General features: G+C 38.6%; 1 protein-coding gene and 2 pseudogenes across 8 annotated transcripts in view; 1 reads left to right on the top strand and 2 right to left on the bottom strand.

Moving 5' to 3' along the window:
• The window catches only part of NCOA6 (nuclear receptor coactivator 6), a 90909-nt gene that overhangs the window by 22641 nt on the left and 42519 nt on the right, over positions 1 to 25749 (top strand). For all 8 annotated transcript variants that reach the window (XM_061127118.1, XM_061127112.1, XM_061127114.1 and 5 more), the window contains exons 2-4: positions 7495 to 7600; positions 11029 to 11310; positions 15259 to 15414. In XM_061127118.1, coding sequence (XP_060983101.1) covers positions 11076 to 11310; positions 15259 to 15414 — 391 coding nt within the window. In that variant the 5' untranslated portion in view covers positions 7495 to 7600; positions 11029 to 11075. The remainder of the gene's footprint in view (positions 1 to 7494; positions 7601 to 11028; positions 11311 to 15258; positions 15415 to 25749) is intronic.
• On the bottom strand, positions 945 to 4220 carry LOC133045047 (small ribosomal subunit protein eS1-like; annotated as a pseudogene).
• Positions 20611 to 21376, bottom strand: LOC133044457 (small ribosomal subunit protein eS1-like; annotated as a pseudogene).

Genomic DNA, 25749 nt, shown 5'->3' with positions numbered 1-25749 from the left:
AGAATTATTAGGTCACCTTGTTTTTTCCATTCTTAATTCTTTAATATATTACCATTATCTTCCAGTCTTGCAAACCAAAAATCTGTGGCCAGACCAAATTTTGGTCTTCTGTGTATGACTTCTTTTTTCTTTATTGGTTGATTGTGGGGCATTTTCTTTATCCTTAAAATCTGAAAGTTTCACTAGAACAAATCCAGTCACTCTCTTTTTAGTAATTTTGCTGGTCTTTTGTGAGCTCTTTTGATCTGGAGATGCAGAACATTCTTTGACCCAGGAAAGTATACATTTCCTTTTAGAAAATCTTTGATGATTATTTGTGTTCATTTGTTTCCAGGATAGCAAATTAGTTGAAGTTTATTTCTCTCTTCTCTTCTTATCAGTCCTCTCTCATACTTTTCATTATTTGTCCTTTCCTACTCTATTCTGAAAGAAATTTTGAATTTGTTGTCCCTGTGTTTCTAATAGAGTATTCTGCTCTTTACTTTTCTAGTAAAGATTTGAATTCTGCTTTGGTATATTTGTAATTTTTACCTTTCTTTTCCCCCTGTCACATTTATTCTTGCATCTCAACTAGCTTCTTTCATTTCTGCCTGTGAACTTTGAGCTCTTATTTCAATGTGCTTTATCAAGTTTGTTAAGAGCAATGTAGTTGATTTCTAAAATTTAACCGATTGCTCCTTATATTTTCATTTTCTGGATTACAGAGGCAGAGTTTCTCTTCTTTTATGTTGCAGAAAGTTTTCCTGTCTCTCCCCTCAATTCTTCCTTGAGTAAGGAGAGGGGTATACAGGTCTAGCGTGTGCCAGATAGGGTAAACTGGTTGCTTCATTGGCTGCTTGGTAACTATAGGAATTCTCTTTTAAGGTGTTAAACTAAAGGACTAATTGATTCACATAGTTTCTGAATACTTTCGAGTGTCCAGCAGTCATTTATGTGTTTCCTGCTGGATTGAGTAGAGGAAATTCCTTCCTTTGGCCTGGTAATTTTACTTTGAAAAAGATGATTTTTTGTTATTGTTGATAATTTGAAGTCTAGGCTACAAAAAAATGATTTCCAGTATGTAATGCTCCCAGGGCTTTTGCTATCTCAGCCCTTCCTGCATTTGCCTTCAGATCTCAGGGTGAATGTACTACTTTGTATGTTACAGAATCTGAAGTACAGAAGGAAGGTTGTAGGTATATAATACTAATAGCACTGACTGTTTTAAGTGAATCTCTTACAGAAGGGTAATGTAACTTAGCATTGCCATTGCTGCCTCTGGGGAAAGCTGTTTAGGAACAGGTAGTTGGAGGAAGTTAGAAATTTGTTGCTATCCTCCTGGCTCCTATTTGTGCCTGCTCTTCGGCAGAAAAGTCATTTTTGAGTCCAGCTGCTGTTTGAGCAGCAGCCCTAGTTGCCAGTGCTGTTAATAACTTTGAGTCTCAGTGTGTCCTTAAGTATATCAATGAAAAATTAGGGTAGAGGTGATGATAGAGATGAACCAGGCATTGTTTGGTAGGCTCCATTTTAGCTCCCAGCTTACTGTTAATTTTTTGAAAGAAGGAAGATGAGAGAAGAGTGGAGAATAGGCACTAGTGGAAGAAGGAAGAGTTTTAAATATCTTGTACCAAATTAGTTGCAATTTCTAAGGGAAATGTGATAACATTGAAATCAAATAGTCAAGGTTTAAAATACTCTTGGTTAGTCTTTGTTTTAAAGCTTATTTTGTTTGATACAAGTATTATTACCCCAGCTTTCTTTTTATTTTCATGCAATACCTTATTTCATACCCTCATGTTCGGTCGGTGTTTTTTTTTTTAGATCTGATATGAGTCTCTTGAAGGCATTGTGTATCTGGGTCTTGTTTTTGTATCTATTTAGCTACTCTATGTCTTTTGAGTGGAGCATTTAGCCATTCAGGTTTGAAGTTATTGATGGTATGTACTTACTGCCATTTGTTTATTTTATTCTGATTGTTTTGTAATTCTTTTGTGTTCCTTCTTTTTTTCTCTCTCTCTTCCCTTGTGATTTGATGACTATCTTTAGTGTTATGTTTGGATTCCTTTCTATTTTGCATGTTTGTATTATAGATTTTTGCTTTGTGATTACCATGAGATTCATATATAACTCTGTGTGTGTGTAAATTAAGTTCAAACACATTCTAACAACTCTGCATTCTTACTCCCTCCCCAACCACGTTTAATGTTTTGACATTATATTTTACCTCTTCTTGTTTTGTATATCCCTTAACTACTTGCTATGGATAGAAATGATTTACTACTTTTACCTTTTAACCTTCCCACTAGTTTTATATTTGGTTGATCTGCCTTTACTGTATGCTTTCCTTTACAGTATGCTTTCCTTTACAAATAAGTTTTTTTTGTTGTTGTTTTGTTTTGTTTTTACCATGCCACACAGCTTTCAGGATCTTAGTTCGCCAACCAGAGGTCAGATCTCTTCCCCCTCCAGTGGAAGCGCAGAATCCTAACCACTGGATTGCCAGGGAATTCCTCATAATTCTGATATTTCTAGTTGTGGTCTTTTCTTTTTAGAGAAATCCTTATAACATTTCTTGTAAAGCCAGTTTAGTGACACTGAACTTTTAGCTTTTGCTTATCTGCACAACTCTTCATCTCTACTTCAAATCTGAATGATAGCCTTGCTGGGTAAGCTATTTTGGGTTGTAGGTTTCTTCCTTTCATGTCTTTGATTATATCATGCCCCTTGCTTCTGGTCTGTAAAGTTTCTGCTGAAAACAGCTCGTGGTCCTGTGAGAATTCCTTTGTATGTAACCATTTGCATTTTCTCTTGCTGCCTTTTTTTTTTTTCTTCTTTTGTTCATGCTGTGTGGCTTGTGGGATCTCAGGTTCACAAGCAGGGATTGAACTCCAACAAAGGCAGTGAAAGAGCTGAATCCTAATCACTAGACAACCGGGAACTGCCAAGTCTTGCTGCTTTTAAGATTCTCTCTTTGTCTTTTTTTTTTTTTTTACCACAAATAAGATCTTTTATTTGTCACCATTAAGAGTCTGCATTTTAAACCGATTCTTGGAATGGTGGCTCGTATCCATCAGCTCGTTCAACTTTAGCACCTGTCTTGTCCCCAGTAGCTTTTCTAGAACTACTACCTTCACTATGTAGCTCCATGAGTTTTCCCAATTCAAATTTGGGCTTCTTCAGCATTTTTACTTTTCTAATGAAGACATCATGGAGCGGATAAACAGATTGGCAAGACTTTTCTATGTTCTTTCCAATGCTATCTGGAATCAGTTTATTGACCACCTCTTTCAAATCGTTTGTCTGCACCTCTCGGGTCATGATCTCCATCATCTTGCAGATCTGGTGCACCTGCTGATGCTGGGCATAAGAGGTCTTCCGGATCTGATTGTTGCACTTTTTAGTAAAACCCACACAGAACAGATGAAGCAAGTAACCATCGGTAGTCTTGACATCAACGTGAGCTTCAATCATGGTCTGCCATTTTTTGACCATGGAGCACATTTTGTCACAGTAAGATCCATACTGTGAAAATTAGGCAGTTTTTGCCCTGAACATCCTCAGTAATTCGCTTGAATTTTCTAAATGCTACTTCATCATCTGCAGATCAGCAAGACTCACTTCAAAATCACGACCTTTGAGGCCATCAGATGCGATTTTGGTTCCTTGAGTTCTCGTGACCAGTGTTTTCCCAATATTCCTTATATTGAACATAGCTGATGCTTTCACATCATATCAATCTTTTTTAGAAAATGGGTCAACCACTTTCTTCTTGGCTCTCTTTTTGCCTCCTTTCGTAAGGCGCTTGTTCTTGCCGACCGCCATGGTGCCGCTCAAAGAGCCAAAAAGGCTCTCTTTGTCTTTAACTTTTGCCATTTTAATTATAGTATATCTTGGTGTGGACCTCTTTGGGTTCATCTTGTTTGGGACTCTGTACTAAGTCCTAGATGTGGATGTCTGTGTCCTTTCCCAGGTTAGGGAAGTTTTCAACTCTTAATTTTTCAAATAAATTCTCTACCCTTTTCTGTCTTCTCCTGTTTGGGCCTCTAAACTGCTAATGTTACTATGCTTGCAGTTTTCCAAGAGATTTCTTAAGCTATTCTCATTTTCATAAGTTCTTTTTTCTGTTCAGCTTGTGTGATTTCCATTACTCTGACTTCCAGTTTGCTGATCTGTTCCTCTGTATTATCTAATCCACTGTTGATTACATCTAGTGTATTTTTAATTTCAGTTATTGTGTCCTTCAGCTCTGTTTGGTTCTTCTTTGTATTTTCTCACTCTTAAATTTCTCACTTTGTTCATTCATTCTTCCAAGTTTGTTGAGCATCTTATGATCATTACCCTGTACTCTTTGTCAGGTGGATTGTTTATCGCCACTTACTTTAGTTCTTCTTTGGTTTTGTTTTGTTCCTTTGTTTGAAACATACTCCTCTATCTCCTTGTTTTGCCTAAATCTCTGTTTATTTCTATTGGTTTGACCAAAAGGTTCATTCAGGTTTTTCCACTGTTATGGAAAAATCTGAACAAACTTTTTGGCCAACCCAATATGTAATAGGTAGGCCAGTTATTGAACATTTCCCAATTTTGGAGAAGTAGTCTTATACAGGAGACGTCCTATGGGGCCCAGCTGCATGCTACTCTTGGTCACTTAGTGCTATATATTCTTGCGGTGCCCTCTGTGGACTGTGTGGGTCATTTTGTTGTTGGGGGGCCATGTACTGTGGACATGCTGGTAGGCAAGGCTGGCTGCCAGCCTAGTTGGATGCCAGGTCCTGCCTCATGAATGGCTGCCAACCCACTAGTGGTGGGCCTAGGTCCTGGCACAACTGGCTACAGGGTCCCAGGGGTCTCAGGGTGGGTGTTGGCCCATGGTTGGGAGGGGCCAGATCCCTCAGAGGCTGAGGCTGGTGCTGGCCTGCTAGTGGGTGGGTAAAGCCCCCAGGACTAATAGGCTAGAGGGAGTACTCCAAAATGTCTCTTGCCAGCACCAGTATCCTCATGGTAGAACAAGGTCACTCATTTGGCTGCTGCCAATATCTATGTCCCCAGGTAGTGTCCCAGTTGATACATTCCTCTCCAGAAGGCTCTGCAAGATGAGCAAGTGTTTCTGACTCAGGCTCCTTTCAAGTTACTGCCTCTGTACTGGGAGACCATGTGAGATTTGACATGCACCCTTTAAGCCTGTGTGCTGCAACTACTGAAGCCCATGTGCCTAGAGCCTCTGCTCCACAAGAGAGGCCACTGCACTGAGAAGTCCACACACTGCAACTAGAGAGTAGCCCCTGCTCTCCACCTGCACGCAGCAATGAAGACCCAGCACATCCAAAAATTTTTAAAAACAAAAATAAAACAAAATTTGAGATTATAAAATCTGTATTTGGCAATAATGTAAACTTCAGCAGCCCAGTTAAAGACATTGTAGACATATTTTCTTAAGAGGGAAATTTTTTCTGATGCATACCAAAATTATTCAGTTTCCATACATAAATTTCTTAGGTACAATAAAGAATGCTTTAAAACTTGAACTGAAAATTTAATGAAAAATAAAATGTATAGCTAGTATCGATAAAATAGGAAAAAAGTATAGGTCTTGTATTTAGTATATGTACAAAGTAGTGGGCTTCCCTGGTAGTTCAGCTGGTGAAAAATCCTCCCGCTATACAGGAGACCCTGATTCAATTCCTGGGTCAGAAAGATCCCCTGGAAAAGGGATAGGCTACCCATTCCAGTATTCTTGGGCTTCCCTGGTGGCTCAGATGGTAAGAATCCGCCTGCAATGTGGGAGACCTGGGTTTGGTCCCTGTTGGGAAGATCCCCTGGAGAAGGGAACACCTACCCAGTCCAGTATTCTTGCCTGGCGAATTCCAAGGACAGAGGAGCCTGGCAGGTGACAGTCTGTAGAGTCTCAAAGAGTCGGACATAGCTGAGCAACTTTCATTTCACATACATGTGTATGTATATATGTTCTTTTTCCTTACAGGTTATTAGGCAATATTGAGTGTAGTTCCCTCTGCTGTACAGTAGGTTTCTGTTGGTTTTCTGTTTTATATATAGTAGTGTGTATATGGTAATGCCAACCTCCTAATTTGTCACTCCCCCCTTCCCCTTTGGTAACCATACGTTTGTTTTCTGTGTCTATGAGTCTTTTTCTGTTTTGTAAATAAATTGATTTGTATCTTTTTTTTTTTTTTTAAAGATTCTGCATGTCCTATGATATTTGTCTTTGTCTGACTTCAGATAATCTCTAGGTCCATCAGTGTAACTGCAAATGGCATTATTTCATTCTTTTTTATAGCTGAGTAGTATATTCCATTTGTGTGCATGTATATCTGTATATACACATACCCCACATCTTCTTTATCCTGTCAGTTGATATGTAGGTTGCTTCCATGTCTTGGCTGTTGTAAATAGTGCTACAGTGAGTATTGGGTTACATGTATCTTTTTGAATTATAGTTTTGTTCAGTATATGCCCAGAAGTGGGAATGTAGATAACTAGTTTAAAGGAACCTCCATACTGTTCCCCATAGTGGCTGTACCAATTTATACTCCCACCAACAGTGTAGAAGGATTTATTTTTCTCCACACCCTCTCCAGCATTTGTTATTTATAGACTCTTGATGATAGCCATTCTGACCAGAGTGAGGTGATACCTCATTGTAGTTTTGATTTGCATTTCTCTAATAATTAATTAGTGATGTTGAACATTTTTTCATGTGCTTGTTGGCCATCTGTATGTCTTCTTTGGAGAAATATCTAGATCTTCTGTCCATTTTTTGATTAAGTGGTTTGTTTTTTTTTGAACTGAGTTTATGAGTCAATTTTATATTTTGGAAATTAATCCCCTGTCGGTCACTTCATTTGCAAATATTTTCTCTATTCTGTATGTTGTCTTTGGTTTATGGTTTCCTGTGCTGTGGAAAAGCTTTTAAATTTAATTTGGTTCTTCCATTTATTTTTATTTCTGTCACTCTAGGAGATGAACCCAAAAAGATATTGCTGCAATTTATGTCAGAGAGTGTTCTAATTTGACCAATTTAAAAAATGAATGTATAGGGAGGTTTCTAAGGCTTAGGATCCCAGTTTCATAATTCTGGCATACATCCCTGAGTTTTGCTTCTATATTCTTTAAATTGCTTGTTGATGGAGTTATTCTTTACATTTGCAGCTCCATGGACTAACAGCCCACTGGGCTCCTTTGTCCATGGAATTCTCCAGGCAGGAATACTGGAGTGAGTAGCCATTCCCATCTCACCCAGGGATCGAACCTGGGTCTCCTGCATTGTAGGCAGATACTTTACCATCTGAGCCACTGGGGAAGCCCAATGAGTGCTCTAAGATCTCCTGGTTGGGGGTGGGGGGGGGACTATTCTTTGCATATTTCATGAAAACCCTATTTTATCGTTATCTGAACATGTCTGAGTTGACTTGATAAATTGTTATGTTTGTGTTCTGATGGAAGGATGGGTCACCTCTGTAATTTCTGTATAATACTTTACCTTTCTTTTGTTGTTGTTAGGATATTTATTTGACTGCTACCTTAAAATACAGGCCGTTAAAATGCCAGCTTGTTTGGACTTAGAAGATGACCTGGACAAATGATAAAAATTAAGAAAGACATTTTGGTGAGTGAAAACTTACGTGAGAGTAAATATGGCTCAACTTAATTGCTACTAGTGGAAAGACTCTACCAGAGTTATATAGCGAAATTCTCTTAAGTTTGAATGCCTTCTGTTTCTCTGAGGTTAAGACCTTGATGTTGCTCTTTTTTTTATTCTCTCTGTGAATCCACAGACCTCCCAAGAGGCACATCATAACACTTAAATGCATTTTAAATACCTGGTCTCTTCCAGCATTCCACCAAACCCAGCATAACTCACTGAGGCCTAGTGTTCTACCAGGCTTCCCCAGGTGGCTCAGACAGTAAAGAATCTGCCTGCAGTTCAGGGGACCCAGGTTTGATCCCTGGGTAGGGAAGATCCTCTGGAGAAGGGAATGGCTACTCACTCCAGTATTCTTGCCTGTAAAAATCCCATGAACAGAGGAACCTGGTGGATTACAGTCCATGGGGTTGCAAAGAATCAAACACAACTGAGCAACTTAACACTAACGTTCTACCAGTCAGTTTTGTAAGTTATTCTTGGATTTAACTCAATCCAGGTTAGACCTAGACTAATTAGACTTAATTAGAAACTGATTAGACTTAATTAGAAATTGAAAACTGATGGCTTGTGGGCCATATGCAGCTACAGTGTGTTTCATTTGGCCCATAGGGTATTTTCCAGAAATATAAATCTGTTCTTAAATTTGGAGATTTTACTCAGCGTATGGATTTTGTGCTTAGTTGCTCAGTTGTGTCCCACTCTGCAACCCCATGGACTGTAGCCTGCCACGCTCCTCTGTTCATGGGGATTCTTTAGGCAAGAATCTGGAGTGGGTTGCCATGCCCTCCTCCAGGAGATTTTCCCAACCCAGGGATCGTACCCAGGTCTCCCACATTGGAGGCGGATCCTTTACCGTCTGAGCCACGTCTTTTCTTCAAATTCAGAATGTTAGTCCTGTGCCTGCGCAACTCCTTCCATCCCTCCAGAAAGAAAATAATAAAATGGAGCAAAGTAGCGAGTGCCTAGCATAGATGGGTATTTGAGTTTCCCGTTGCTCAAACCATTCATACAGTATATACAAATGCATTTGATATTCAACATTCTTCCCTTATTTATTTTACACACCTGAAGCCTGTAGGTATATGAATTTGTGATTTCTGAGGTGTATAGTAGTGTCTTATCTCTTTACTCAAATGGCAGATAATCTGAATAGTCTGTGATAATCTTTTAACGATTATTCACATATAAATCTGAATATGTATAAATACATATATTTATATCTGAAAAGACTGTTGCTGCTAAGTCGCTTCAGTCGTGTCCAACTCTGTGCAACCCCATAGACGGCAGCCCACCAGGCTCTGTCGTCCCTGGGATTCTCCAGGCAAGAACACTGGAGTGGGTTGCCATTTCCTTCTCCAATGCATGAAAGTGAAAAGTAAAAGTGAAGTCGCTCAGTCGTGTCTGACTCTTAGCGACCCCATGGACTGCAGCCCACCAGGCTCCTCTGTCCATGGGATTTTCCAGGCAAGAGTACTGGAGTGGGTTGCCATTGCCTTCTCCAATGCATGAAAGTGAAAAGTGAAAGTGAAGTCGCTCAGTCATGTCTGACTCTTAGCGACCCCATGGACTGCAGCCTACCAGGCTCCTCCGTCCATGGGATTTTCCAGGCAAGAGTACTGGAGTGGGTTGCCATTGCCTTCCCCGGAAAAGACTTATCAGTAGCTAAATATATGTAATATATGTGATAGGTAAATTTATATTTTTATAAATGTGTATGTTCAAATATATATATATATCTAAAACCTACTGTGATTTGGAAGATATTCATAAATAAGCTGTTTCACATTCCCAATGTGGTGGAGTTTTACTGTGAAACAACACTGTGTTTCTGGTATGCTTGCTTTTCCTTTTTTAAAAAAAATTTTTAACTCTTTATTATGATCAGTTTCAAATATATGTATAGTACAGATAAAAATACAATGAACACCCATGTACCCATCATCTATAATTAGCCACTATTAACATTTTATTGGGTGGCCCAGTGGTAAAAGAATCTGCCTTCAAACTCAAAAGTTTGATCCCTGGGTCAGGAAGATGCCCTGGAGAAGGAAATAGCAACCCACTTCCATATTCTTGCCTGGGAAATCCCATGGACTGTAAGATACTCTGCTCAAATGTAAATTTTTTTTCATATTTATTTACAACAGAGAAATTTCCCCTCTTAAGGTTGCTTAGGTTAGTTTTTGAAACGCCTTTGCTCTTGAAGTTTACTGACTATTTAAAACAGAATCATTAATTTTTAAAAGTTGATACTTTTTTCTTATTTGTGCAGGAAGTATAATCATAGTATGGCATATGTAGCTTTCCTTTTTCCTAAAGACTTATAGCATATTTGGAAAATAGGAAAATTTACCAGCAATCTTGCCAACCTAGTACAATCACTATTTGTATTTTAGTTGATTTATTTTCAGTCCTTTTTTCTTAATCATCTTAAAAAGAAAAACTCATAGTTGTAATTATGCTTTATGTAAGGAATTTTTTTTTAATTAGAAGACTTGTGCGAGGTTCTTATTTCCTTGCCATTCTTGCTTAACACACATTAATAAAAACTGATGTTTATTCATTCACTTTTGGGTTAAGAATGTGATCATCAGTCCCAGAGATAATGGAGGAAATGGCCATGTGGTGTGTGGTCTTTAATATTTGTATTCTTTGGTAGGCAACATAACTGAAAATAGCAGAAGATTTGAGTTCTCTAAACCTAAAAGTTAAAAAGTAATTTGGTTCTGTCCTAGACATAGTTCTTGGCCTCTGTAAACATGTGGTAACCACTTGCTTTCCTTTTGCAAAAGTATTTCTTTTTTCTTTTCTTTCTTTCAAAACTTTTTCTTTCTTTTTTTCTGTTTCTGAATCATTATTTTTAGCTATGCCACTATCAATAACCCTTTAAAAGTTATTTTAAATGGTCCTTGTGAAAGACTTTAGAATTTTAGGTAGTCCTGCAGATGCTGTTAGTGAGGTCAGGTTGTCCTTTGCAGGTTGAAGAGGAGGACTTTAGAAACCTTGGTTGCTCTGAAGCATTTGTTGGGACAGGAGTAAGAAGAGTCTTGGGGTTAGCCTGAGTCTTGCTCTCTGGGGATCAACCAAAGGCTTACGTGAATTAACTCTTAGAAGATACCTATTTTAGTTTTTTGTGATCTCTTGTTCCTTTCTGCCTATATTCTAGGCCAACAAAAGGAATTTTAGTTAAAACTGGTAAATTTTTATTTCTAGTATCTATAAGAACTTATAGAATATCTTAATTAAAATAGTTTATCCTCACTGTAATTTTTAATTTACTTAATAGTATTTTGTTATTACTTGTCAAATAAATTAGTTTTCATAGAACTATATATTGTTGATTGTGTAAGTATGTGTTGTAATACTTTGTGTATCTTCTGTTTTGAAAGGTTTTTTTATTGTCCACTTGACATATGCTTCTGGAATAATATTCACCATGGTTTTGGATGACCTTACAAACTTAGAAGACATCTATACTTCCTTGTGTTCATCAACAGTAGAAGACTCAGAGATGGATTTTGACTCTGGACTAGAAGATGATGACTCAAAAAGTGATAGTATTTTGGAGGATTCCACAATCTTTGTGGCCTTCAAAGGAAATATAGATGATAAAGACTTCAAATGGAAATTGGACACAATATTGGAGAATGTGCCCAATTTGTTACACATGGGTAATTTGCTTTAATTGTTTTTCCTTTTGTTACTGTTTTTGAATTGCCCTTCTGTAGTTATCTTGAGTTTTACAAAGTACAACTGTGCTATATTAAGTTGAAAGGCTGATTTTAATTGCAAAGTTGGAATTTTAGAATTTTTTAAATAGAAATGCTGTTGTATTTTTTTAAGTACATGGAGTGACTGAATATAAAGCATTGCTTAGCATTGTAATCCTTAAATTATCTGTTCTAATGGATAGGAGAGGGCTTCCCAGGTGACTCAGTAGTAAAGAATCCAGCTGCAATTCGGGAGGCGCAAGAGACACAGGTTCAATCCCTGGGTCAGCAAGATCCATCCCCTCGAGGAGTAAATGGCATTCCATTTCAGTATTCTTGCCTGGGAATTCTTCCCATGGACAGAGGAGCCTGGCAAGCTACAGTCGATGGGGTCACAGAAGAGTTGGACATGACTGAATGACTAAACAACAACAACAAAAATGGATGGGAGTAATTCTCCAGACCCAAATTTATTTATTGTTTGTAGCTCTCTGGTCTTTAATTTCCTTTCCTATAAAATGACTGGCTCTTTGAGGCCGCTTAAAGCTTACAAAAATCTTTTACTCCATGGCTTTTTTGGCTTTACTTAAAATGGATTTGAAATTTGTTCTCTTAAATTTTAGATCAGAGGTTAACTGATAGCCTACTGGATCCAGTGTGCAGCCATGTGTTACATACAGCTCACTTTAGTTTTTCTGATTTTTTTTTTGTTTGCTTATTTGTTTTTTAGTGTTTGAATTTTATTGCCAGTGCTTCAAGAAATATATATTTTATATTAAAATTCAGATTTTGGATTTGTCTTTATACAGGAAAGGTCTAATAATATTAAACTCTCCTATCCCAGGTGGTGCTAAGTAGCAGCTGCTGCTGAAGACATACCTTCCCCTCACCATAGTCCCATCTGGTCTCTTCACACATTTAGATAACCTATAGTGGTCTTACAGGAATTTGTGCCTATCAACTTCGGTTTCTGCGTTCTCTATCTTTTCTGGTTAGCGCAGTTATTTAATCCCTTCAGATGTAGTGCAAAGCCTAGATTTTATCCTTTTATCACAAATCTTAAGCACTAACGAACTTTTTTAGGTTTTGAAGTCTTATTCTTTAGAATTAATGTCAGGAGGAGAGCTTTTTTTTCTCCCCCCATTGTTCTTTTTAAAAAAAAACGATGTTGTTTAAGGCTTCTTTCTAGTTATGGATTATTTAATACATTATTAGAGAATTTTATGGTGAAAGTTGTAATTGTCACCATAATCATGTTATAATGCATCATATTTTAAGGGCTAGCTGGGTCTGATTATTCATTGTTCTTAATTATCCACATTTTTTCTTGTTTTTAAATAGCTGAATTAGTTTATTAATGGCTTTTAAATACATTAGCAAACTCAGACTTACGGTTATCAGTTATATTCTTGATCCAAAAAGTATTTTAAGTTCAGTTCAGTCGCTCAGTCGTGTCTGACTCTTTGTGACCCCATGAGTCACAGCACGCCAGGCCTCCTTGTCCATCACCAACTCCCGGAGTTTATTCAAACTCATGTTCGTTGAGTCGGTGATGCCATCCAGTCATCTCATCCTCTGTCATCCTCTTCTCCACCTGCCCCCAATCCCTCCCAGCATCAGGGTCTTTTCCAGTGAGTCAGCTCCTCGAATGAGGTGGCCAAAGTATTGGAGCTTCAACCTCAGCATCAGTCCTTCCAGTGAACACCCAGGACTGATCTCCTTTAGGATGGACTGGTTGGATCTCCTTGCAATCCAAGGGACTCTCAAGAGTCTTCTCTAATACCACAGTTCAAAAGCATCAATTCTTCAGTGTTCAGCTTTCTTCACAGTCCAACTCTCACATCCATACATGACCACTGGAAAAACCCTAGCCTTGACTAGACGGATCTTTGTTGGCAAAGTAATGTCTCTGCTTTTTAATATGCTATCCAGGTTAGTCATAACTTTCCTTCCAAGGAGTAAGCGTCTTTTAATTTCATGGCTGCAATCACCATCTGCAGTGATTTTGGAGCCCAGAAAAATAGTCTGACAGTTTCCACTGTTTCCCGATCTATTTCCCATGAAGTGATGGGACCAGATGCCATGATCTTAGTTTTCTGAATGTTGAGCTTTAAGCCAACTTTTTCCACTCCCCTTATTTTAAGTTAGATGTTCTCAAATATGAAAGTTAAGGGGAAAAAAAATTTTATAAAATATAGCGGTGTTATAATTAAAATTTTTTCTGTAGGCTTATCACAAGTAGATAACATCAAAAGCAAGTTTAATGTTTGTCTGGGCCACATAGGTATAAGATTCCAGTACTGTTCAGACTGAGAAGAAGCCCTGCAGCATCTGTCCTCTGTGGTAGCAGAATCTCAGGCTCCTTGCCTTTTGCTATTTAGATGTATAAGTGTCATGGAAAGGAAAATGGCCTGAAAATCAGAGCTGGATTTTAATGCCATTTTAGTGATAGGTAGCCACTGGATTCTGGGTAAATCTCTTAGATTTTCTGGGTTTCAGTTTCCTCCCCTATAAAGTACATTTGGACTAAATCATGCATAATCCTTCCTAAATTTCCTTAATTATATATCTCACTGCTCTTAGCCAGTGGTCTCTTTTTTTCCATATTAGGACAAGTGGACTCCATGTCTGGATAAACTGATAATGTATAATGGTTTTGAAGGTAGAAGGGGCTTTTAGGTAACATGTAGACACTTTCCCCATCGATGTAAATTTATTATTTTGAGAACACATATGCCTAAATGACCATTTTCTCAATACTTGAATGTATAATTGAATAGAGGATACAAAAGATTTGATGTAGCTGAGTTTATAACAGAAGGGAAAAATATTTTGTGTGGGGTTGTTGGGGAAAAAGATGTTTTTTTATTATTATCTAACTGGACCTGGGATTTGCTTTCCATCTGTAAACTATAATTACAAACAATATTACCTCCTCAATTAGTTTAACTTTTGCAATCATAATTTAAAAATATCTTCGAAGTTTACATTGACTTTTCAGGTTTGCTGAAATATAATGTTTTCTTATCCTAACTGAAATATAGTTGTGAGATTTATGTTGCTTTTCTCCTCAGTTTGGTGTGCTTCAGTGGAAATTCTGCTCTTGTTTAAACTAGAAAAAGATTAAAAATCAGAGATGTAAAGAATCAAGACTTAAGCCTTCCTTAAACTGAAGCATTTACAGGACATTGGAAGAAATGTTTGCTTCCTACATCTATGAATATCTTCCACAGAGATGCTCAGTGAAAATTTAAATATGAGTACTAAAAGTACAACTTTTTCATTTGAAGAAGTATAATTGCTTGACATTTTATAAGTGAATCTACTATCTTCCCTTTCAGTGCTCTTTCTTTAAACAAGTTTTTAGTGAATTGTAGCTGCATATTCCCTAATATCCTACTGTTGGCATATCTGCCAGTTGAATTTCTATAGAATTTCACTTAAAATTTGAAACTTAAATTTTCTTAGCTTCTCAGTTCACATACATTAAACTGAGTCTAGAAGTAGACCTTATTCTAGTAATTTAAACTTATCTCTCCCTTCTGTCATAGGATCCTTATTCCATCTTACTGCTTTCCATCTATTAAGTGCCTATGGTTTGTCAGGTGCTATGCTAGATTTTTGGCATTTAATTATATCATTTAGCACTCACAGTCTCATGAAGTAGTTTTTTCGTGGTTTTAGAGAAGAGAAAGATAAGTTTCAGAAATGTTAAATAGCTTGTTCATGAGTTCCCGGGTGCTAAGTGGTAAAGCTGGGATTAAATTTAAGGTCTAATACCAAAGCTTAAGCTTTCTTAGCTACTCCATACTGGTATTCTGCCTTGTTCTTTTACTTCCTTGTTGTTCATTCCATGTCTTCTGATGGCTAAAACATTACTAATACTATTCTCTTCCTTTCATGACCAAGAATCCAGCAAGCTAAAGGTACAGAAGGTGGAGCCCTGGAACAGCGTGCGTGTGACATTCAATATCCCCCGGGAAGCAGCGGAGCGGCTTCGGATCCTGGCTCAAAGCAACAACCAGCAGCTTCGGGATCTGGGAATTCTCTCCGTTCAGATTGAAGGTACATGTCTGGTTTCAGATTATAGGAATACTAGAATATAGTATGATTTATAGCATGTGCTGCTTTGTCTGTTCCTCTTAAGTTGAATTCACAATGCCAAGTAACTCACAGAAAGCTAATCAAAATGATCACATGGATCATAGCCTTGTCATGGTGAAGGGGTTTGCATAACTCAATGAAGCTATGACAAAATGTGGTCCACTGGAAAAGGGAATGGCAAACCACTCCAGTGTTTTTGCCTTAAGAACCCCATGAACAGTATGAAAAGGCAAAAAATATGACACCAGAAGATGAGCTTCCCAGGTCGGTAGGTGTCCAGTATGCTACTGGGGGAAAAGCAGAGAAATAGCTCCAGAAAGAGAGCTGGGCCAAAGCGGAAACAGTGCTCGGTTGTGTATGTGTCTGGTGGTGAAAGTAAAGTCTGATGCTGTAAAGAACAATATTGCATAGGAACCTGGAATGTTAGGTCCATGAATCAAAGCAAATTGGATATGGTCAAGCAGGAGATGGCAAGAGTGAATATCAACATTTTAGGAATCAGTGAAGTAAAATAGACAGGAATGGGCAAATTTAATTCACATGATCATTATATCTACTACTGTGGGCAAGCATCCCTTAGAAGAAATGGAGTAGCGCTCATAGTCAATAAGAGTCTGAAATGCAGTACTTGGGTGCAGTCTCAAAAACAACAGGATGATCTCCATTCATTTCCAAGCAAACCATTCAACATCACAGTAATCCAAGTCTATTCCCAAATCACTAATGCTGAAGAAGCTGAAGTTGACTGATTCTATGAAGACCTACAAGACCTTCTAGAACTAACACCAAAAAAAGATGTCCTTTTCATCTTAGAAGAGTAAAATGCAAAAGTAGGAAGTCAGGAGATACCTAGGATAACAGGCAAGTTTGGCCTTGGAGTACAAAATGAAACAAGGCAAAGGCTAACAGAGCTTTGTCAAGAGAACACACTGGTCACAGCAAACACCCTCTTCCAACAACACAAGAGATGACTTTACACATGGACATCACCAGGTATCAGATTGATTATATTCTTTACAGCCAAAGATGGAGAAGCTTTATATAGTCAGCAAAAACAAGACCTGGAGCTGACTGTGCTTCAGATTATCAGCTCCTTATTGCAAAATTCAGGTTTAAATTGAAAAAAGTAGGGAAAACCACTGGGCCATTCAGTTATGACCTAAATCAAATCCCTTATGATGATACAGTGGAGGTGATGAATAGATTAAGGGATTAGATCTGGTAGACAGAGTGCCTGAAGAACTATGGACAGAGGTCGTGACATTGTATACAGGAGGCGGTAACCAAAACCATCCCAAAGAAAAAGAAATACAAGAAGGCAAAGTAGTTGTTTGAGGCAGCCTTACAGATAGCTGAGAAAAGAAGAGAAGCAAAAGGCAAAGAAGAAAGGAAAAGTATATCCAGATGAATGCAGAGTTCCAGAGAACAGGAAGGAGAGATAAGAATACCTTCATATTTGAACAATGTACAGAAATAGAAGAAAACAATAGAATGGGGAAGACTAGAGATCCCTTCAAGAAAGTTGGAGATGCCAAAGGAACATTTCATGTAAAGATGGGCAGAATAAAGGACTGAAATGGTAAGGACCTAACAGAAGCAGAAGAGGTGACAAGTATACACAGAAGACCTGTACAAAAAGGCCTTAATGTCCCAAATAACCACAGTGGTGTGATCACTCACCTAGAACCAGACATCCCAGAGTGTGAAGTCAAGCGGGCCTTAGGAGGCATTGCTACAAACAAAGCTAGTGGAGGTGATGAAATTCCAGCTGAGCTATTTCAAATCTTAAAAGATGAAGCTGTTAAAGTGCTGTACTCAATATGTCAGCAAATTTGGAAAACTCAGCAGTGGCCACAGGACTGGAAAAGGTCAGTTTTCATTTCAGTCCCAAAGAAGGGCAATGCCAAAGAATGTTCAAACTACCATACAGTTGCACTCATTTCACATGATAGCAAGGTAATGCTCAAAATCCTTCAAACTAGGCTTCAGAAGTACATGAACCGAGAACTTTCAGATGTACAAGCTTGACTTAGAAAACGCAGGGCAACTAGAGATCAAATTGCCAACATGTGTTGGGTCATAGAGAAAGTAAGGGAATTCCAGAAGAGCATCTACTTCTGCTTCATTGACTACTTTAAAGCTTTTGACTGTGTGGATAACAACAAACTGTGGAAAATTCTTAAAAAGATGGGAATATACCATACCACCTTACCTGCCTCCTAAGAAACCTATATGCAGGTCAAGAAGCAACAGTCAGAACTGGACATGGAACAACGGACTGGTTCAAAATTGAAAGAGGAGTTCGTCAAGGCTGTATATTGTCACCCTGCTTATATAACTTATATGGAGAGTACATCATGCAAAATGCCAAGCTGAATGAAGCTCAAACTGAAATCAAGATTGACGAGAGAAATGTCAACAACCTAAGATATGCAGATGATACCACTCTAATGTCGGAAAGCTAAGAGGAAGTAAAGAGCCTCTTGATGTAGGTGAAAGAGAAGAGTGAAAAAGCTGGCTTAAAACTCAACACTCAAAAAACTAAGATCATGGCATCCCGTCCCATCACTTTATGGCAAATAGATGGGGGAAAGGTGGAAACAGTGACAGATTGTATTTTCTTTGGCTCCAAAATCACCATGGATGGTGACTGCAGCTATGAAATTAAGACACTTGCTCCTTGGAAGGAAAGCTATGACAGACTTAGACAGCATATTAAAAGAGACATCACTTTGCCAACAAAGGTCCGTCTAGTCAAAGCTATAGTTTTTCCAGTAGTCATGTATGGATGTGAGAGTTGGATCTTAAAGAAGACTGAGTGCTGAAGAATTGATGCTTTCAAACTGTGGTGCTGGAGAAGACTCTTTGAGAGTCCCTTGGATAGCAAGGAGATCAAACCAGTCAATCCTAAAGGACATCAGTCCTGAATATTCATTGGAAGGACTGATGCTGAAGCTAAAGCTCTAATACTCTGGCCACCTGATGTGAAGACCCAACTCGTTGGAAAAGATCCTGATGCTGAGAAAGACTGAAGGCAAAAGGAGAAGATGGGGCGGAGAATAAGATGGTTGGATGGCATCGTGACTCAGTGGAAATGAGTTTGAGCAAAGTCAGATAGTGAAGGACAGCAAAGCCCGGTGTGCTGCAGTTCATGGGGTCACAAAGAGTCAGATTGACAGCGACTGAACAACAAGTTACTCGTGTCACCTGCGCTTCACATTGTAGCACTTTAGTATGAAAATGAGTTGAGGCTCTGGTTGGGTCCTGATGCTTCAGCATCCATAGCCTCAGACTCCATTCCCTTGAACTGATTTTGGCTATCAGTCTGTCCAACTTTGGTTTTACTGGCACCCTAACCAAGGACTGATTTGTCTTTTAAACAGTATCTAATTTCAGGCCTTCCCTAGCAGTCCAGTGGTAAAGACTGCCTCCAATGCAGAGGGTGTGAGTTTGATCCATGGTCAGAAAGCTAAGACCCCATATACCTCGAGGCCAAAAACCAAAACTTAAAGTAGAAACAATATTGTAACAAATTCAATAAAGACTTTAAAAATGGTCCACATCAGAAAAAAGAAAAACCTTAAAAAAATACCTAATTTCATCTGCTTCCTTTCACACAATATGCCTGATTTAGTATTTATTTTTTATTTATCTAACAGAGGCCCTGAACAGTCCTTTTGTAGCAGTATTCATTTGCAGGTGTTTTTGTCAGCATGATCTTTTAAAAATGAAAATATGGTACACACACACCTTAAAACCCTGCTATGACTGGCCATTATTTGCAGAATAATGTCCAAACTCTGTATTGTGACCTCAGGCTTTGCATAGTCTGACCTTTACATTTCTCATCTAGCCTTATCTTGTCCAGCTCTCCTCCCTCCTCCTTGGCTGTCTGTTCTAGCCTCTTCAGCATTCTTTTGGTTCCTTGAATATACATTTATTCTTCCTGCCTGAGGTCCTTTGCATTGATGTCTTCTCTGTATAGATATTGTTCCCTACCATTCCTCTTTCCATTAGTTATATACCCAGCCTTCAAGTATCAGCTTAGATCTTAAGGATGTGTTTTCTGAACTCCTTGACTGAATCAGTCTTTTTTCATATGCTCTTGCAAAAGTCTGGTTTTCCCCCGCTCTGATCATTTCTTACACTTTGACTAGAGCAGTTATTTTGGTGATTGTTTTGTTCCCCCATGGACTCCAAGCTCCAGTAGGGGCAGGAACCATATCTTGTTTTGCTCACTGTTGTATCTTGACTTGACTGTACTTGTTAAGTTCTTTAATAAACATATGCTGAATGAAAGTAAAGGAAGCACATATATAATAGCACTAGTTTGGTTCAGCTCTTGGAATATATAATAAGCAAAATATGGGCTTTGCCTTTATGAACTCAGAAGGAGCTCATGACCTTAATGAGGGAGATAAACCTGAGAGATATAACTACCAGTGTGAAGAAGCACAGAGGAGCTTCTGTCTTTTGGTGCCCAATGAACTAAAATCTTCTTTCCCCTTCCTGCATTGATGCAAACAAGGTAGCAACCAGTGAGTGATTCCAGCCTTCTCTTGCCCTTGTCAGCCAAGCCCTTCTGACCCTGTGCTTGCATGGGACCTGAAGTTCCACAAAACCTCAGTAACTGAAAGGTCAACATTTTATGTTTAAGAGTGGGACACATTTTGTGCAGTTACGATTATAGGTTATGGTGCCCCAGAAGGAGCAATAACAACAAACAGATTGTTTAGAGATAGATTGAGAAATGAGGTGAATTCCATAATTTGCTAAATAAGAGAATAGTGGCTTAAACAATAACCAGTTTGTTTCAATTGTCCAAAAGGATTCAAAAAAGTAAAATTAATTCACTGCAATCTATTAAATATAGGATGAACTTTTGGGAAGAGTAGAAGTCAAACAGCTATTGTTAATAATACCATATAGGTTGTTTATGTTTTATAAGCACATCAACATACTTTTTTTTTTAATAAGAAACATATACGCAGTTTCTTAAAAACCCTAAACATTTTATAGTCTGTGTTACCTATTTGCTTGAATTAAAAGGGCTTTGTGGTAGTGTTTTCCAGTGGAGAAAGGAAACACCAAATTTCTACTCTTTTTTTTTAAACCACAAATAAGATCTTTTGTCTGTCACCATTAAAAGTCTGCATTTTAAACAGGTTCTTGGACTGTTGGCTTGTATCCATTAGCTTATTCTGCTTTAGCACCTGTCTCATCCCCAGCAACTTTTCAAGAACTACTGCCTTTACCATGTAGCTCCGTGAGTTTTCCTACTTCAAACTTGGGCTTTCTTCAGCATTTTTACTTTTCTAACGAAGACATCATGGAGTGGAAAAATAGGTTGGAAGGCTTTTTCTCTGTCTTTTCCAGTGCTTTCTGGAATCAATTTATTGACATCCTCTTTCAAGTCATTTGTCTGCACCTCTCAGGTCATGATTTCCATCATCTTCTTGTGAATCTGGTGCACCTGCTGGTGCTGGGCATAAGAGGTCTTCCAAATCTGATTGTTGCGTTTTTTAGTAAAACACACACGAGAACAAATGAATCACATTGATATCAACAAGCTTCAATCATGGTCTGCCACTTTTTGACCATCGAGCACATTTTGTCACAGGTAAGATCCATACCATGAAAATCTCAGGCAGGTTTTGCCCTGAACATCCTCTGTAATTAGCTTCGATTGTCCAAAGGCAGCTTCGTCATTCTGCGGACCAGCAAGATTCATTTCAAAAACACAACCCTTGAGGCCATCAGATGCGATTTTGTTTCCTTGAGTTCTTGTGGTCAGTGCTTTCCTACTATTCCTTGTATTGAACATAGCTGGTGCTTTCACATCATACCAATCTTTCTTAGAAAATGGGTCAACCACTTTCTTCTTGGCTCCCTTTCTGCCTCCTTTCGTAAGGCGCTTATTCTTACCAACCGTCTTGGTGACGTTCAGAAAGCCAAAAGGGCAGACGCATAGCTTGCTCGAGAACTTAGGTGAGCAGGGCAGGATGTGCTGTCTGTATGACCCCAAGTTTCTTCTCTTAATCATCCCTACTTCCTACAAGTCTTCAAAAGAGTAAGACTCCCGTTTATTACTGTAGCCATAAATTAAAATGCAATACCAGCATGGAAGCAAAATAGATAAGATATAAGAAATTATGAAATTCTCATGTGGCAGTGATTATCATACTACAGAAAAGAGTTTTTTTTTAACTTTTAAAGTACACCTGTGTCCCAGGCGATCTCCTTTTCTCTTTCCACATTCACTGGGAGTTGAGGCAAGAGTGAAAGTGGTGTCAGCAACTGTTGCTTTTGTGAAACTAATGATGGGCTGATGCCTTTTAGGTTATAAGAGAAGGTATTGCCACTATTGTGGTCTCTGCTGCAGGGCTGAAGGGACAAGTTGTCCCCCCAAGGACACACAGTCTTTTCTCCATTGAAGAACACTCCCTGTACCCTTCTTTTGAGTTTTGGCCAGGGAGTTGAGACATTTCTTTTGAGGACATTTTGTGACTCCTCTGTAAATTCATTCTGATTTAAAGTTGGAGTCTGTAAAGGGTCAAAGAGGAAAAATTTTTGGCTCTGTGGGTCAGAAGATCTCTGTCAAGGCAACTCAGCTCTGCTGCTATAGTGCAAAAAAATGGTCAAGGCAATATGTAAATGAGTGAATGTGGCTGTGTTCCAGTAACACTTATTTATCTGAACAGGCAACAGGCTTGATTTGGCCCATGGGTCATAGTTTGCCAACCCCAGTCAGCAAGTTGGAGAGCCAGTAGTATTCTCTTCTATGTCTGTTTCCTTGACAACAACTAACTTATGTGCAGCTTACAAATTGGAAAATAACAGTAGTATAGTGTGGAAATTGTGTTTATTCATATATTATTTTTTTTTCCTGGGCAAAGGGAGTTAGAATAGTAGGAATAGAAGGTTAATTGTCCGTAAGCCTTTTGATCTGTTGCTACATGGGTGGGAGTCCTTTCAGCTTTTTTTCAGGAAATTGAGAATGAGAAGTGACACTCAGGTACCTTCCCCAGAAATACGCCCTCAGCATCGCATGGCTCTCAGCTTGTGAACTTTACTTCCTCCCATGCACACCTGGAAGGCAGCTGCACCGACTCAAAGCCCCACTGCATCTGCATTCTCTCCCAGCTTTAACCAGACATTTCCAATCTAGTGTTCCGGTGTGTTGCCTACACCAATTTTTGTTTTCATTAGAGCACTAGTTACAAAGCCGCATGGGTTTTGAGTTTTTGCCTCAACAGTGTTTCTCCCATGAAACCTATTATTTTCAGTGTGAGATTTTTATAGACTGTGAGATTTTCTTGGAATGCAATTATCATATGGAAAAGTGCCTATGATTCTTTGTAAGATTATGATAAGATGACTTTTCATCATATAGTCAGTAAATGCTAATGAGTGCCTATTATGTACACCAGACACTGTTCGGTGTCTAAAGGATATAATTAAGGTGGCCATAAAATTTATCATTTAAATTAGGAAATGAAAATAAATGGAGTTACTATGAATAACTATTAATAACTATCCTGGGACAACAGATATAAAGGGGAATGTGTGTACGTGCTCAGTCTTGTCTGACTTTTTGCGACGCCATGGACTGTAGGCTCCTCTGTCCATGGGATTTTCCAGGCAAGAATACTAGAGTGGGTTGCCATTTCCTACTCCAGAGGATCTTCCCGACCGAGGGATCGAGCCTGTGTCTCTTGCATTCCTGCATCAACAGCCAGATTCTTTACCACAAGTGCTACCTCAGAAGCCCATAAAGGGGAGGCAGACAAGAAAATAAGTGAATGAATAACTACATGGGATGTGCTCTGAAGAAGTAACAAGATGTTTTGATAAGGGTGACCTGACCTTGGAAAAAATGATTGGAGAAGACTTTTGGGGCTTGTGACACAAGATTACACTGAAAATTGAGAAGTTGGTTTATGTGAAGAGTGCAGGAGAACTGTTCTAGTCAGAGAGAACAACATGTACAAAGGACTTAAGGAAAGTGGGTTTGTGTGCCTTAGAAAGTAAAAAATGCCACTGAACCTGAGTCCTTGTTATTGAAGGAGAAAGTAGTGTGAATTGGGATTAGAGAGACTGGCAAGGACTACATCTGAGCTATTAGTAATAGCCAGAAGCCACTTTTTTTTTTTCCATTTATTTTTATTAGTTGGAGGCTAATTACTTTACAATATTGTAGTGGTTTTTGCCATACATTGACATGAATCAGCCATGGATTTACATGTATTCCCCATCCCGATCCCCCCTCCCACCTCCCTCTCCTCCCGATCCCTCTGTGTCTTCCCAGTGTACCAGCCCCGAGCACTTGTCTCATGCATCCAGCCTGGGCTGGTGATCTGTTTCACCATAGATAATATACATGTTTCGATGCTGTTCTCTTAAACATCCCACCCTCGCCTTCTCCCACAGAGTCCAAAAGTCTGTTCTGTACATCTGTGTCTCTTTCTGTTTTGCATATAGGGTTATCATTACCATCTTTCTAAATTCCATATATATGTGTTAGTATACTGGATTGGTCTTTATCTTTCTGGCTTACTTCACTCTGTATAATGGGCTCCAGTTTCATCCATCTCATTAGAACTGATTCAAGTGAATTCTTTTTAATGGCTGAGTAATATTCCATGGTGTATATGTACCACAGCTTCCTTATCCATTCATCTGCTGATGGGCATCTAGGTTGCTTCCATGTCCTGGCTATTATAAACAGTGCTGCGATGAACATTGGGGTGCACGTGTCTCTTTCAGATCTGGTTTCCTCGGTGTGTATGCCCAGAAGTGGTATTGCTGGGTCATATGGCAGTTCTATTTCCAGTTTTTTAAGAACCCTCCACACTGTTCTCCATAGCGGCTGTACTAGTTTGCATTCCCACCAACAGTGTAGGAGGGTTCCCTTTTCTCCACACCCTCTCCAGCATTTATTGCTTGTAGACTTTTGGATAGCAGTCATCCTGACTGGCATGTAATGGTACCTCATTGTGGTTTTGATTTGCATTTCTCTGATAATGAGTGATGTTAAGCATCTTTTCATGTTTTCGTTAGCCATCTGTATGTCTTCTTTGGAGAAATGTCTGTTTAGTTCTTTGGCCCATTTTTTGATTGGGTCATTTATTTTTCTGGAATTGAGCTGCAGGAGTTGCTTGTATATTTTTGAGATTAATCCCTTGTCTGTTGCTTTGTTTGCTATTATTTTCTCCCAATCTGAGGGCTGTCTTTTCACCTTGCTTATAGTTTGCTTTGTTGTGCAAAAGCTTTTAAGTTTAATTAGGTCCCATTTGTTCATTTTTGCTTTTATTTCCAATATTCTGGGAGGTGGGTCATAGAGGATCCTGCTGTGATTTATGTCAGAGAGTGTTTTGCCTATGTTCTCCTCTAGGAGTTTTATAGTTTCTGGTCTTACATTTAGATCTTTAATCCATTTTGAGTTTATTTTTGTGTATGGTGTTAGAAGGTGTTGTAGTTTCATTCTTTTACAAGTGGTTGACCAGTTTTGCCAGCACCACTTGTTAAAGAGGTTGTCTTTTTCTCCATTGTATATTCTTGCCTCCTTTGTCAAAGATAAGGTGTCCATAGGTTCGTGGATTTATCTCTGGGCTTTCTATTCTGTTCCATTGATCTATATTTCTGTCTTTGTGCCAGTACCATACTGTCTTGATGACTGTGGCTTTGTAGTATAGTCTGAAGTCACGCAGGTTGATTCCTCCAGTTCCATTCTTCTTTCTCAAGATTACTTTGGCTATTCGAGGTTTTTTGTATTTCCATACAAATTGTGAAATTGTTTGTTCTAGTTCTGTGAAAAATACCGTTGGTAGCTTGATAGGGATTGCATTGAATCTATAGATTGCTTTGGGTAGTATAGTCATTTTGACAATATTGATTCTTCCAATCCATGAACACGGTATATTTCTTCATCTGTTGCCACAAGCCACTTTTATGATCTGTTGTCCATTTCAAAAACAAAAGTCCTTCCACCTAGAACATCTTCGCAAATTTAATATGTTAATAGTTCTTTCCCTTTGGTGGAAACCCTCAAGATCTGTATTCTTTTTCTCCTTTATTCCTAACTCCCATAGGCAATTTAGAACATTGTATATAGCCCTTGGTGATTGGTCACTTATTGTTAGGATATTTGTTCCCTGTTACCAAGCTATCTGCCTGGTTACAATAGTTAATATTTTATCTATTTATCTAGCTGACCTATATCGTGACAAGACAGGAAACTGCTGTGCCTTCATTGGCTTCATTCTTTGTCATCTTGCCCTAAAACAGTAGGAGCAG

This window comes from Dama dama, chromosome 23 (assembly GCF_033118175.1).
Source record: "Dama dama isolate Ldn47 chromosome 23, ASM3311817v1, whole genome shotgun sequence".
Lineage (NCBI taxonomy): Eukaryota > Metazoa > Chordata > Mammalia > Artiodactyla > Cervidae > Dama > Dama dama.
The sequence above is the reverse complement of the archived record's forward strand: the minus strand, read 5'-3'. Positions and strand labels throughout refer to the sequence as shown.